This window comes from Lactuca saligna, chromosome 1 (assembly GCF_052625555.1).
Source record: "Lactuca saligna cultivar CGN05327 chromosome 1, ASM5262555v1, whole genome shotgun sequence".
NCBI classification, from domain to species: Eukaryota; Viridiplantae; Streptophyta; class Magnoliopsida; order Asterales; family Asteraceae; genus Lactuca; species Lactuca saligna.
The window spans coordinates 29,172,325-29,187,831 of NC_136417.1; the positions used below are offsets into that span (position 1 = coordinate 29,172,325).

A 15,507-nucleotide genomic window follows, 5' to 3' on the forward strand; every position below is an offset into this window, starting at 1 on the left:
AACTGTGACATCCCCAAAATCTCGGCCAGAAAAGACCGATTTCATTTATGCTTTTTAAACATTTTCAGAGTAAATCCTTTTAGTTTTAAAAGAGATGCGGAATTTGTTCCCAAAAACAAAACATGATAAAATAGATATTTATCAAAACATTTCATAAAGAAATATGATTTCATTTCATAATCAAAAGTCGGGATGTCATGTTCCGATACAGATCATAAAGCATAAACGATAGCATTACAAGTCTTTCAACAAATATATACATATACAGACTTGTAAACAAAACAACTTGATGTTCGCCCATCTTAAGCTCTTGCGCCACTTCCTGTAAGATAAATCAACTGAGTGGGTCAGGCTTGGGAGCCTGGTGAGCATATAGGGTTTTCAACCCACAATAAATAATTAAATTAATTATTATCAACCAACAATAACCCAGTTACCCATTCCCGTTATTCTCACTTTATTTCCCTAAATAACTAACACAAGGGACCTAGTCTAAGAATATTTCATCGGGGCGACTACACATGCTTCGGGGGTTCCTCAGCAATATAAGTCAAATAAGGCAACCATGGGGGGGATGGAATACAGCGAATGAACACCCAAGTTCATTAACACCTACAGGTTATGAGCCTGCTAGCGTTCCACTGGACTATCTAGAAAAGTCCGTGGTCGTCATCTAAATTCCGCTAGATGACTGATCAAAACAACATCGAGGCCTCTCATCTGTTTATTACACACCAACTATCTACCCATGTTCTACCCAACATATTAGTAGATAAAATATACATTTTTATGCGTAGTTTCAAACCTGTATAGCATGCTCAATCAAAACATTTTTCACATAACAAATGAGACATACACACATAACACGTATTTCATAGAGAATACTTCAGATCTATAAGATAGAAGAGAGTGAATATACACTCACACGTATAACAACCAAATATATACACATAACACGTATTTTATAGGAAATACTTCATAATATTGTGTTGGAATGAAAGTAACTACACACTCACTTGATCAGAAGATGATCGGGTAGCACTACGGCTTGCAGAAGTAGTAATCCTCCGCAGATCTGGAAGATCTTCACAAAAATCGAACTTCTCGCGGGCAGAGCTTCGGCTCGGAAACCGCACTTCTCGGGATCTTCGGGATCTCGGGACTCGCTTCGGGACTCGGGAATATTACCGGGGCTTCGGGATGGCTTCGGGGGTAAAAACGCAGAGCTTCGGCGCAAAAACGAGAGAGAATTAGCAAATTGGCCGGCTGCCCTCGCATGCCTTTTATAGGAGGCTGGAAGCCTCTCGTACGCGGGGCGTACGCCAGTACGCGGGGCGTACTGCCTCAGAAACGTAAGCGCTTGCGTCATCCGAAGCCACTTGCTGCGATGTCGACACTTTCGGAGTACGCGGGGAGTACTCACTTACGCGGCGCATAAGTCGGATAAGATCTGTGACTCGCCTTCGGATAATGCTTCCGAATTTGAATTAAAAATAATTATAAATTAATTAATAAACTTCGGAAATTCATATCTTCTTCATACGAACTCCGTTTTCGACGTTCTTTATATCCACGGAAATGTGAGACTACGATCTACAACTTTCGTTTAGACTCCATCGGCTAATTTTGAATTTATTTTTATTATTTATTTTTAATAGGCCGGGACAGAAAATTTCGTTATAAATTCATAACTTCTTCGTTTGACGTCCGTTCTCGCCTAACTTTTTATCGCTTTGATACTAACAACGAGATCTTCGATTCTCGTTTAGATCACTAAGGCTAAATATCATTCTATCTTAAATTCATATTTTACGTCACTCATCGTCATACCGGTTCTGTCTCGAAACTTCGACAGGTCATAACTTCTTCGTTATAACTCGGATTTTGGCATTCCTTATATCTCCGGAATCCTTGTTTCAACCACTACAACTTTATGCAAAGATGTTGGGCTTATCTCACACTTTAATTTTGACGCTTATTTTATTCTTAATTCATTAAATTATAAAAATCAAGAAAATAAACACATAAATCACATAATTCACATAATTCACAAATAATACATTTTTATTATTTCAAATTTAGTTGCAAAGGTTAACCTAGACTATTACATTGCTAAAAATGGCAAGCCCAGAAACACGGGCGTTACAATAACTGTTGCTTTTGAATGTTAGAAAAGTTTTAATTGGCTTGAATTTTTTGAATGTTACAAGTTGGTATCAGAGCCTTGGTTTGAGTAAATTGGAGGAACATTCGTGTGAATCTAGTCTCAAATCAAGGAAAGGTTTTCAAAATGATTTCTAAAATGGTTTTCAAAAATAAGTGAAGGAGGAGGCAGGGTGTACGATCAGTCGGAGCTAGCAAGTAGACCCCAAAATACCATACAGTTATTTGATTATGTGATATGTCAGTGACATCCCCAAAATCTCGGCCAGAAAAGACCGATTTCATTTATGCTTTTTAAAATAATTTTCAGAGTAAATCCTTTTAATTTTAAAAGAGATGCGGAATTTGTTCCCAAAAACAAAACATGATAAAATAGATATTTATCAAAACATTTCATAAAGAAATATGATTTCATTTCACAATCAAAAGTTGGGATGTCATGTTCCGATACAGATCATAAAGCATAAACGATAGCATTACAAGTCATTCAACAAATATATACATATACAGACTTGTAAACAAAACAACTTGATGTTCACCCATCTTAAGCTCTTGCGTCACTTCCTGTAAAATAAATCAACTGAGTGGGTCAGGCTTGGGAGCCTGGTGAGCATATAGGGTTTTCAACCCACAATAAATATATTTAATTTCAACAATCAACAATAAACCCGATTACCCATTCTCGTTATCCTCACCTTACGTTCCTAAAAATAACGTCTATTATAAGGAACCTATTTCAGGATTTTTCATCGGGATGTACATTACTGCAGAGGGGCTTCCTCAACAATAAGTATCCTAAAGGCAACCATGTGAGGGATAGAGTACACCGGTGAACACGTCGTTCACAACACCTACAGGTAATGAGTCTGCTAGTGTTCCACAGGACAGTCTAGAATAGTCCGTGGTCGTCATCCATACTCTGCTGAATGACTAGATTAACACTAATAACACCGAGGCCTCTCATCTGTTTATTACACACCAATTATCTACCCATGTTCTACCCAACATATTAGTAGATAAAAATATACATTTTTATACATTGTTTAAAAACCTGTATAACATGCTTTAAGCAATACATATTCCACATAACAGATGAGGCATACACACATAACACGTATTTCATAGAGAATACATCAGATCTATAAGATAGCAGAGAGTGAATATACACTCACACGTATAACAACCAAATATATACACATAACACGTATTTTATAGGAAATACTTCATAATATTGCGTTGGAATGAAAATAACTACACACTCACTTGATCAGAAGATGATCGGGCAGCACTACGGCTTGCAGAAGAGGTGTTTCTCCGTAGATCTGGAAGATCTTCACAAAATCGGGCTCCTCGCGGGCAGCGTTTCGGCTCGGGAATAACGCTCTTCGGGATCCTCGGGGCTTCGGATCTTGCTTCGGGGCTTGGGAATGATACCGGGGCTTTGGGGCATAAACGACACGCAAAACGAGGCAAAACTTAGAGAGAGGGAAGAGTTTGAACAAGAGAAAATGGTTGAATTCGAGTTCTATTTATAGGCTGCTGGGTCTGGGATTACGTGGGGCGTAATCTCAAATTACGCAGGGCGTACTCGCGTTATGCGGGGCGTACTTTGACGTCACTGCGTGCGTCGACTGGTGGCACTCGAGTATTGGTCAGACAAGTTGCATCCGACTGAGTACGCTGGGCGTACTCAAATTACGCAGGGCGTAATTGACTCGTCGAACTTCTAAATTGCGTAACTTTCACATACGAGCTCCGTTTTCGACGTTCTTTATATCCACGTGAAGGTCAGACCATACTCTACAACTTTCATTTAGACTCCGTCGGCTAATTTTGACTTTTATTTTTATTATTTATTTTTAGAAGGTCGGGACAGAAAAACTTCGTTATAAATTCATAACTTCTTCGTCTGACGTCCGTTCTCGCCTAACTTGTCATCGTTTCGCTACTAACAACGAGATATTCGATTCTCATTTAGATTGTTCCGGCTAAAAACCGCTCGATCTCAAATCGAGTATTCGGGCTGCATACTGCCACGTCGAAACTTCAGAAAATCATAACTTCCACATACGAAGTCAGATTTGGGCGTTCCTTTTATGCACGCTCTCGGTTTAATGAAATCTACGACTTTCGTTTAGATCGCTAAGGCTAAATATCGCTCTATCTTAAATTCATATTTTACGTCACTCGGCGTCGTGTCGGTTCTGTCGCGAAACTTCGACAGGTCATAACTTCTTCGTTATAACTTGGATTTTGGCATTCCTTATATCTCCGGAATCCTTGTTTCAACCACTACAACTTTATGCAAAGATGTCGGGCTTATCTCACACTTTAATTTTGACGCTTATTTTATTCTTAATTCATTAAATTATACAAATCAAGAAAATAAACACATAAATCACATAATTCACATAAATCACATAATTCACATAATTCACAAATAATACATTCTTATTATTTCAAGTTGAGTTACATGGTTAACCTAGACTATTACATTGCTAAAAATGGCAAGCCTAGAAACACGGGCGTTACAATGTCAGAGCAGCATGCTAGTACTACGCTAGGGATCTTCAAGAATTGCATGATAGAATTATCTGATTACATGATGTTTGCTAGCCTAGGGTTTTCTTTATATGAGATTGACATCCTTACTGTAGTTACTTGTGTATGCATCGCGGATGTATGTAATTAAGATCTTATAGCCTGAGAATGTTTAATTTGGCCTTATGTTCTGTCCTTTTTAGGGCGTAGGGTAGGATCGTATATTCGAAAGTCTATAGGGTCTAGCGTTATGTATGGCTAGCATACACGAGTGTTGCATGGTTGGGTGAAAGTTTCATGGATGAGTGAGTGATGCGAGGCTGGTATGCAAGTTACGAGATATTTAGCATTTCCTTTAGGAGTGAGGATCGAGCGCTCGCTATGGTTATGTGTATTGTTAGGGTGTTGTGGTGATACTTGAGACAAATATGGGTATGTGTGGAAGGTAGTATGGGCTCGTACTAATGAAAGCACATGACCCATACGCGTAGTAAGGAAGTCACAACTCCTAGGGTGTAGTCGGGAGTTGGATCCCAAATTATTATATGAATCATTTGATATCGTTTGGTATGTTTCAGAATGGTGATGACAAGACGCTTTGGGATGAGATTTGATTCAGGAGCAGGAGCAAGAGATGAAGGCCAGGAGGGGCCAGCAGCACCTGATCCTGTAGTGCAGATGGGTACATACGATTTGGATGCCAGGATCTGAGAGATCATGCATGATGAGGTTGCTCTACCCTGTTGACCTTCCGGTCCTATCCCTATTGACCTTCCGGCCATAGCCTTGTAAGCTCAAGATATAACATTTACAAATCACATAAACAAAACATATTATCACGTAACTCATGTAAGCACATAAGACCTTCCGGTCACACAAAGTTACCACTCTAGGTAAGATATAGTGAGAAGACTCACCTCGGATAATGAACAACCACTATAAACGTTGTTGCTACGCACCGACCTCTAACTCTGTGTCAAACCCACAATTATCCCAATTAGGAACTAAGTCCCAACTCTCACTCATTGAGTCTAAAGGTAGTCCACTAACCAGCCCATCAATGAATTAAAACCCATTGGGCCCACCAAGACCCAATAATAAATAGGCTCTCCCGAGGCCCAACTCTATCAAATCTAATGGAAAGCCCAACTCAAGGGCCCAAATCACATATATATAATCCTCTGGTCCAAGACTCTATTGCAAAAAGTCCAAACTCCAGGCCCAACACTCAAGGCCCAAAATGAGACTTAGCCCAAAAGTCCACAGTGAGTTTACACGGGGCGTACTCTTCTTGGTACGCTCAGCGTACGCATGAATCCATATTGACCATCGGAGACATTGGGTTAGCATGCGTGGCGTACAGGAATTACGCTCAGCGTACTCCCCAGATTGACTCTTTCTACTCATTTGGTCTTAAACAGTTAAGACATTACCTCAAACCCCAAATCTGGGCTCCCTAATGGCACTTACTCCATAAAGTCAGTGACTTTAAGCCTTTGCATGGCTGGAACGGTCACAAACACCCAAAACACCCACTTCCTTATCTCAAAAACCTCCTATCTCATGCATAGCTTGATTCCAACGTCCAAAATTGGATTTTTATGACATAACACCACTAAATATACTCAAAGGGACATATCTTAGGCTCTAGAGTTCAACAGCTCATAAAGCTTCAAGCTTTGGGACCAAAAACCCTAAAATGGATCCAAAACAAAAACTAGCACAATAATAAGCAAGTTCAAAACTTGATACCTCTGAAAGATGCACCAACAAGAGAAGAACATAGATCCAAAAGCTAGGTGCTCAAGCTATTCTCTTTCAAAACTCCTTCTTCTTCAAAAGCCAAATATAACAAGTGATCATCCCACTAGATCCACATGAGAAAGCCACCAAGATTCAAACTTTATGCTTTCTGGAGTTAGATTAACATGATTAGGGCTTGGATCCACAAGCTCTAAACCAAGCAATGCTTCCTCAAGGAACTCCTTCTTCCACAATATGCACCAAAAACTCACTAAATCACCAAAATGCTCAAGAATCACTTAAATGGAAGCTTAGGGTCGATTTCTAGGGTTTAGAAGGATGGAGGCTGAAGATATTAGGGTTAGGTTATGAGATAAGGAGCTTAAATAGGGTCCAAGACACTAAAATAGGGTTCAGATCTAATTGGCGTATGCCCAACGTACTCTGAAGAACATTCACGACCACCACTGGTCAGTACGCCCAACATACTTCCTTCTTTACTGGTAGGCTCAGCATACACTTTTGTGTACGCCCAGCGTACTCGGCTAAGCCTACAACCTCAAAACTTTTGAAGGCCATAACTTCTTCATTATAAATATGCTTCTGACGATCCTTATATCCACGAAAAGGTAACGAGAAGCCCTACACTTTTATCAACTTTATTCCTCATGAAGCCCAATCGAACTTAGATCCAAAATTCATGAAAAGCCTGCACCAGCGCCTTTAACAGTACATTTGGGCTCTAAAGCACAAACCGAACTCTTTTATCACACAACCTACCTTACCCATATCCCCAAAAGGGCATAAACCTTTCTCCTTCAAAGCCTCAAAACCTTCTCATACTCGGATTAAGGCCTATGGGCCTTAAATCACAAAACAATCTGGAACAGGATGTTACAAGGCGGCTCCTGGCAGACTATATGTAAGACCAGAGTCTGAACTCTGACAGTGAATTAATTAAGCTGAGTAGATTGTATGTTAGTTGTACTTGTGATGTTTGCATGGAAGACCCGGAGGTGGCTCCTGACACTTGTCTGTAAGACACAGGGTTTTAGCCCCCGGCCTGACAAGGAAGACCACGAGGCGGCTCATGGCATATTGGCATGACTATGGATGATACATACCACTTTTATTGATCTATTGGTTATGTATGATATATATATATATATATATATATATATATGTGTGTGTGTGTGTGTGTGTGTGTGTTTGTGATTTATACTTTATTTTAATAAGTAAATATGCTATTATAAATTATAGCTTGTTCATACCATCTCCATTTTTGATCGTGTAGCAATCTATGAGATCTTCAACTTTCGTTTAGACTCAGTCGGCTAATTTTGACTTTATTTTTAAAGTTATATTCTAACAGACTTAGATTGTAAAAGTCCGTTAAAAATTCATAACTTTGTCATCCGAGGTTCGTTTTTTACTGTATTTTTTATCGTTGAACTCCTATTAACAATATCTTCAATTCTTGTTTAGATTGTTTCGGCTAAAAATCGACCAATCTAAAATTCAATTTATGAGTTGTATATCGTTATGCTGAATCTTAGAAAAAATCATAACTTCCTCCAAAGAAGTCATATTTAGACGTTCTTTGCTCTCGGTTTGACAACTACTACAACTTTTGTTTAGATCACTAAGGCTAAAAAATATTTTATCAAAAAATTACTTTTTATGTTACGTAGAGTCGTGTCGGTTTAAATCATGAAACTTCAAGGGGTCATAATCTATTTGTTATAAGTCAGATTTCAATGTTCTTTATATATATATATATATATATATATATATATATATATATATATATATATATATATATATATATATATATATATATATATATATGGAATCCTTGTGACATATATCATAACTTTGGTTAAGATTATTTATCCTAAATAATATTGTATTAAAATTTTATTTTTAATGTTTATTATCTTTAAATTGATTAGTCCGAATCTGCGGACGTTACACTAAACCCAATTTATGTTCTAATTTCTTGACTTTTTAATGTAATAGCTCATTAAATGGATTTTTTGGGATTCCATATGTTCACTGCAAGGGTCGGCACGATGACTTTTATATTCTGGTAAGTTTTGAATTTTTACCCCTATATATAGCAAGTTGCTTATTTTTAGGCATGGAATGAAAAAAATGAATCTTTTTGAAGTGATGAACATTGGGATGTTTGTAATTCCTTAGGCTAATCATAAGACTCTCTCTCTTTCTCTCTCTGCGATTTTACGCAAACACACCCTTCTATCAAATTAAATATATTTTTTTTCAAATCATTAATCATTTTCTTTTTGTAGGATGTCACCAAGTATGGCAGCTTGCATTATTGTTGAGACAATATCAATTCTTGAAAAGCTTCATGCAAATGGGTGAGATAAGATTTGCTCACATTTTATGGTTTGAAGCACAATTTATATAATTTTTTTAACCTAATTATTTCTCTCTCTTTTCTTAAAGATATGTCCATGAAGATGTGAAACCATAAAACTTTCTACTTGCTCAACCTAGATTAGTTGATCAAAAGAAGCTATATTTTATCGATCTTGACTCGGGTATGATTTATATATTTACAAAATAAGTCCTAAAATTATATTCATTTATGTTTCAACACATTTATATTGTTTCCTAATATAGAATTAAACTCACATCATTAATCCATAAAATCTTATTGCTTCAGCGTAATGTCGTAATAATCTAATCAACATGTAGAATATGATCAATGCCCAAATATTTTCAGTTTTTTTATTTAAATATAATAATATATCATACTTTAGTTTTCTATGCATGATATGTATCTATATTTTATTGCAAGGGTACAATAAGATACGCGAGTGTACATGGACATTTAGGTCATACAGGTAAATGAAGAGATGATCTAGAGTCGCTCGCATACGCAATTGGGGAACGTGAAAGATGACTAGAGTCACTCACATACACAATTGGGGAATGTGAATTCATGTTTTATCGAGGCCCTAATGATGATATGGTTTTACAGGAATCTGGACTTGATCTTTATATGGAATTTGATTGGTGATATAAAATTGGTTGGTTATTTGTTGTTTTTATAGTTGGAATTACAATATTTGCATGACTGTGTGGGGATTTGCACTGGCATTGGGTTGACTACAAACTCAACTCTCAACTTTTTTGGTGTGATCGAAAACAATGGTACTACTATTAGAACTACTGTGAGTACCACTGAGTAGTCGATTCTTTTTAAATGATAAGTTATTATTTTTGTGTGGTTTATCTATGCATTTACCTATGACATTTTATGAGGGCAAATACAAGAAACAACAAGTTATTTTGACTTATTTATTTGATATATTATCCTATTTTCATTTCTTTCTATTAAAACATTATACTTTTAATTTTTTTTCTCTTTAAGGCATCCGAGTTTGAAAAATCTATCAAGTATACCATAGCATATTCATTTTTTTTCATTGTTGTCTATTGGAGCATTTCACTGTTCACGAAGAAGAAAAAGAAAAAGGACAACAAAATAATTGTAATGAAAATCTCAGCACAAAAGGTTGTCAATAAAAAAAGAGACATCTTCCAAGTCAAAAAATACATCTAAAGGAGAACAACTCTAATAACACCATCTCCACACAACCAGAGCACCCAAATTACAAAATACTAAAAACCATCCTTGAAGATACGAAAGTCAAAGACCTCTCCATGAAAGATAACATCTCCTTCAAGCTTGCATCAATCCACAAAAATATTACGTTACATTTACATTCTACCTACATCTTTGTCCACTAAAATCATGTTAATATAATGACCTCCACATCAATACTTAAATAAATAAAATATTTGTATTAACATCCCTTTGCAAACACTCGATGACTTCAAACTCTTGCAAAACGGGGGAATCTTCACTAATTATATATATATATATATATATATATATATATATATATATATATATATATATATATATATATATATATATATATATATATAAAGAGAGAGAGAGAAATGAATAGTATATTTTTTAGTTTGAGATTTTCGCACAACACTTTTGTATATAGGTAGATTTGGTTCTTATATAGAAAATAATTACAAAAATTATGCTTGTAAATGTATAGAAATGGTACATGTGTTTTTCTTTTTTTACAAAAATATTTATATTTTTAAGACTTTCATACGTTGGAAGATTTGGTGCTTATGTGTAAAATATATTACAAAAATTGTCCCCTATAATTTACAGAATGCTGTGTAGATTTTTTTTATAGAAACGGTCTATGTTAAAAAAAAATTACAAAAATGATCTCTACTTAATAGAAAATGTACAAATTACATCCCTGCAAAACAGGGGATAATATCAACCTAGTTGTATGGAAAATAGATATTCAAACAAAGCCATATATGTTCCTTTATAATTAGACAATAAATACCTCACGCAATGTAATTTCCCTCTATCATGACGCCAAATAATAACAAACGAAAAAACTTTTACAATGATATGAATGTTTGATTAATTAAGCAGAAATATAAGAGAAAATATTGTAAAGAAGGATTAAAATCAAAACCAAAAAGAGTTGGTGGCTAAATGTTATCGTGTTGTCCTTTTGGTCTCTAGGTACGGGTGGAGGAGGGCTATACAGAAAAGCCATTGATATATAATTCTGTAGTTCCCCTTTGAAGATTGGCCTCCCTATAACATGTTTGTATTTTCCTTCGCTCCATGTCTGCATCACATTAGTGAACAAATTAACTACCCATAAACCACTCTTCTAATAGTCCGATGCACGTTGCTTTTTAAAAGTTTAGAATATATTACAATTTTCATAATCTATAATTATACTATATATGATTATGGTAAGCATGAATTTTATTATTAATATACCTGCAATTGGTTGCCAATGGTGATGACCAACGCATTCTTATCTGGTAAAAACGAAACCCAGCCTTTCTTGGAGTAAACATGAAACTCAGAAGATCCATCACATACGTGAAAGCAGAGTGTGTGTGAGTGTTCGGATCCTCGAATCAGCATTCTGATCACATTGTATCTTAACGACTCCATATATTGATCGTCATTTGATACCAAATCTGAATTCTGTTGATGCTTGTAGATGTAACTTATAGATCCATCGATTTCTTTCTCTTTCGTTTCAAAATCATGTAAGCTTAATACTGGAGTAGCAGAACCGATAAACAATTTCAGTAGAATTTCGGATATCTTTTCGATCTCAGACATGAGGTTTTCCATTTTTTCACTGCAAAACTCAATTGTAATCCAGATTTGTTTCATGATGTAACGTTGCGATGAATCAAGTCATCAACAGAAAAAAGCTGATGAGAATGAATGAATTAAATTACCTGAAATTCGAATATTGAATTGGCCAAACTTCCTCCATCTCTGTTTTCAACGAATCGACTCTACACCAGACGAACTCTTCGTTCAATTCCTTATCGTCTCCATGGAACTCAACGAAACCGTATAACCGTTCAGCAGACCTCGAAACAACAGACTTCTTGTCCGGTGGCAACTGGAACACTCCGGCTCCAGAATTGATCACGGAAGACAAAAGTTGATCGGAAATTCCATGGTTGACGAGTTCAAAACAGCCTGTTTGTGCGATGACTTTAATAACTTCCGCAAAATGATCATCAAAAAAATCAAAAACGTTTGGTGCTCCAAAATCAAGTTTGGGTAGGTTCTGGATCTTCGGATTTTGGCGAGGAAATGCCCGATCTGGCAAGACAAGGGCAGGCACGTGAAGCGAGCGGAGAAACTCTGTGAGTATATCATCGTTCTCGACGGAAGATCGACGGCCTGAGGCAACTGGAGACGGTGGTGGAGCACGGAAATCTGAGAGTACGTGGTGCGATGATTCAGGTGAATTAGCCATGGATGTGATCGGAAGATTGTTTGGAATCACACAGAGGCACCTGATCTTCGATCAAAAAACAGTTGTTAATCAGGCTTTCAGATAAAAAATGTGTAGGAATTTGTGTAGTGATTTAATATGAAAATGAAAGAATTTAGGATGAAGCATCAATGATGTGATTGTCTGGAACCAATCCCACATTCCGGCCCAGTCAACACTTTTTCTGTTTTGCCTTTTTGAAGCTTTGCTGATAAATTTAAAAAGGCGGGAATCAAAAACCCGGTTTTCTTCCGAAATACTGACAAGTGACAAGGGCCTACTGGTGTTTCCGATCCAGTTGGGCTGACTCTTTATTATTACTTAAATGGGATGGGCTTTGCAGTCCATTCGTTGGGTTGGTCCGGTTTTTCTCTTTATGCTAATAGACAGGCTGACCTTGTTAAAATTGTATTCAACATGTTATAAAATAGTGTACAGTTACAACTTACAATAAAGAATCACTTCAATAATTGTCTCCTTTCACATTAAGATCTTTAATATTGTAGATATTGGTCTTAGATTCATTATTATTAAAAAAAAGATTAAATAGAGTGTTGATAGGTATAATAAAAGAATTAGAAAGTTTTTTTTTTTTTAAAGAACAAAAAGTGTTCCTAGTGAAATTTAAGTTTTTCATATTTGTTTTTGTTTATCTCCATTCTTAGTTAATTGTGCATAAAGGAATTTTTCTAAATGATTGAAAGGTAATAGTGAGAGGGAATGAATGGTTTGGGAAGTCATAAGATTATTTATGTTGACAATATTGTTTGTCGAGATATTATAAAACAGTGCTAAGTTTTACCATATAAGTAGGGAAACTGAGTAATCTAATCCATATAAATGGTTTTTCGAAAAAAAAATAATTGACTTTTATAATTTTTTTTTGAAAATGACTCGTTTGTTTAGAACAGATCATTCCAGAGTGACCTAGATACCAGAATAGTATTCAAGATAAGCATTCCAGAAAACTTTTTTTTTTGTTGTTGGGTTTATTGCAAAAAGTAACAGTGTCTAAAGCCTTTAAATCTAACAAAAGTAATAATTATATAAAGTTAAATATGTTGTAAATAATACTACAACGTTCAAATGGATCCATATTTATTCTTAGCAAAAGTAATAATTATACGGTTCATTCTTCGGTTGAACCCTCTATCATATATGATTTCTCCGTGATCAACATCCCCATGAACTAACACAAAAACATTCATAATCGCTTATATTGTCAGACGGTTGTGGTACGTTTGCGGCCTTTTTAAGGGTGAGTTTGAAAAGTCTCAAGGGGATTACATCAATGGGTTTGGTACCCCAGTACTTGATACCCAGTAGGAGTTCGTGGATACGGTCTTGCAAAGCTATAAACCAAGATGTATTTTCTGAAAAATTAACGTTCTTCCAATGACTATCGTATATATTCATTTTAAATGTCTAGAAATCAAAAACACTCAAAAACCAGTGAACACTCCGTATATTGAGAAGGATTTAAAATTGGACAAAATTTTGGAATTAAGTAATCATAAAATAACATTATATTATTAATTACCATACCGTATCACACTCAGACAAAGCTGGGTAATAGATTCGTCAGTCATGTCACTCCATTCAAATGCATTAGTGTTAAAAGTTGTTGGCATAAATATCCATCGAGCATTGTCCTCTCTACACTGTATCAACAATGAGATCCACATCATGATGTGTTGTCAATCAACACATGTATACAATAAAGTAAGTATTGTAGAACTTGAAGCTACGGTAGCCAAGCTCGCAACATTCACGGATTTTTAATAATAACTACAAATTAACAAAATAACTAAAAACTAAAACACGATACATTTTAAAATCATTAAGGTTGGATAGCAAAACAAAATACTCATCTATTACATGCTGACAAGACAACCGCCTATTGAAACCCTTATCTAACATATGAGACATGCACATAGTTCATACGCGTCCGATAACTCATTAAGCAAATTGTCAAACACATTAATCACCTGTTCTAATTTCACAAAGGCATTCTTCGTGATCATGCGAAATACACGGGAACAAAAGGCAACACCGAAAACGGAGGCAGTAAAATAGTCACCAAAGTGGAAGCCGGTGAGAAGACAAAATTCTTTCTTCCCGAAAGACAACTCGTAACCCCTAATTTCAAAAATCATCTCCTCAACTTCGCTTCGAGGGTCTGTGATAACTTCATAGAAAAACACGTAATGTATAAGTAAATGATCCCCTTCTACTGCAAGAATATCTAACCACCTTCCAAAACATGTATTTCAGACGTAGTCTCGCATTAAGGGCGGACGCAAGAATACATAGTAGGTGCTGCCGAGGTTGAAATAGGTGTTGCCGATGTAGAAAAAATACGTAAAAAAATCAAAAAATCAAAAAACTTTCCACTGCGGACAGAAAAAGTAGGTGTTGTCACACCGAGACTCCTACTAGGTCCGCCCCTATCTCGCATGTCGATCTATCTTTGACTGCTACAAGAATATACACAACAATCGCAGGTTGCCAGTCAGTGTAACTAATGCATCAAAAATCTCGTCATGCTGCAAATATAAAAGTTTCAATAAGTTTAAATTTTGTTTCAAAGTGAAACATAATGCACATTTCAAACATGTTCTTCGCATTCCGGAATGTTCCTCGTATTCCAGACTACTTCATCGCATTCCGGAATTGTATTTTTTGTTTCGGAATTCACAGTTTTGATGTATAATACCTAATATAAATAATTAAACTAGTATTGGGTTGGTCCTAAATGTAATGTTAACATGTATTATAAGTCTGAAATGTGTTTGTGCATTCCGAACATATTTATTCATATTCCAGACTAGGTTTCTAAGAACAAAATTTTTATAATTGAACTACTAAAAATATAAGAGTAAAGGATTTACCTGTAAAACAACAAGATCATCATGATCGTGTTCCATATCTTAACTCTGAAATGTATAGTAGTGTCCGAAATGTATCAGAATGGGTTTGCAAATCGAGATCCGAAACGTGTCAGAATAAAATCCGAAAAATGGTTTTGTAATTCGAAATCGGGAATAAGTTGTTTTAGTCTAGAATAGGCATTCTTAAAGGTATTTTAATGGATAAGCCGAGATAGACAATATGAAATGGACTCCTGAATGGTCCATTTCGAAAATTATGGTTATTTTGTGAA

General features: G+C 35.9%; 1 protein-coding gene across 1 annotated transcript; it reads right to left on the minus strand.

Moving 5' to 3' along the window:
• Positions 1-10,819: 10,819 nt before the first annotated feature.
• LOC145048932 (protein LATERAL BRANCHING OXIDOREDUCTASE 1-like) lies at positions 10,820-12,522 on the minus strand. The gene is made up of 3 exons (XM_078997584.1): positions 11,794-12,522; positions 11,318-11,690; positions 10,820-11,159 (listed from the first exon to the last, which is right to left on the minus strand). Exons 1-3 carry the CDS (start codon positions 12,324-12,326, stop codon positions 10,950-10,952), a joined length of 1,116 nt encoding a protein of 371 aa, XP_078853710.1. The 5' UTR covers positions 12,327-12,522; the 3' UTR covers positions 10,820-10,949.
• Positions 12,523-15,507: the final 2,985 nt, after the last annotated feature.

What these genes read in the sequence shown, in the direction of transcription:
- LOC145048932 (XM_078997584.1), bottom strand. Translation starts at nt 12,326, where the DNA reads ATGGCTAATTCACCTGAATCATCGCACCACGTACTCTCAGATTTCCGT. An exon ending in ATTCAATATTCGAATTTCAG is followed by an intron (nt 11,691 to 11,793) that starts GTAATTTAATTC and finishes TGAGTTTTGCAG; the next exon opens with TGAAAAAATGGAAAACCTCA. An exon ending in CCATTGGCAACCAATTGCAG is followed by an intron (nt 11,160 to 11,317) that starts GTATATTAATAA and finishes AATGTGATGCAG; the next exon opens with ACATGGAGCGAAGGAAAATA.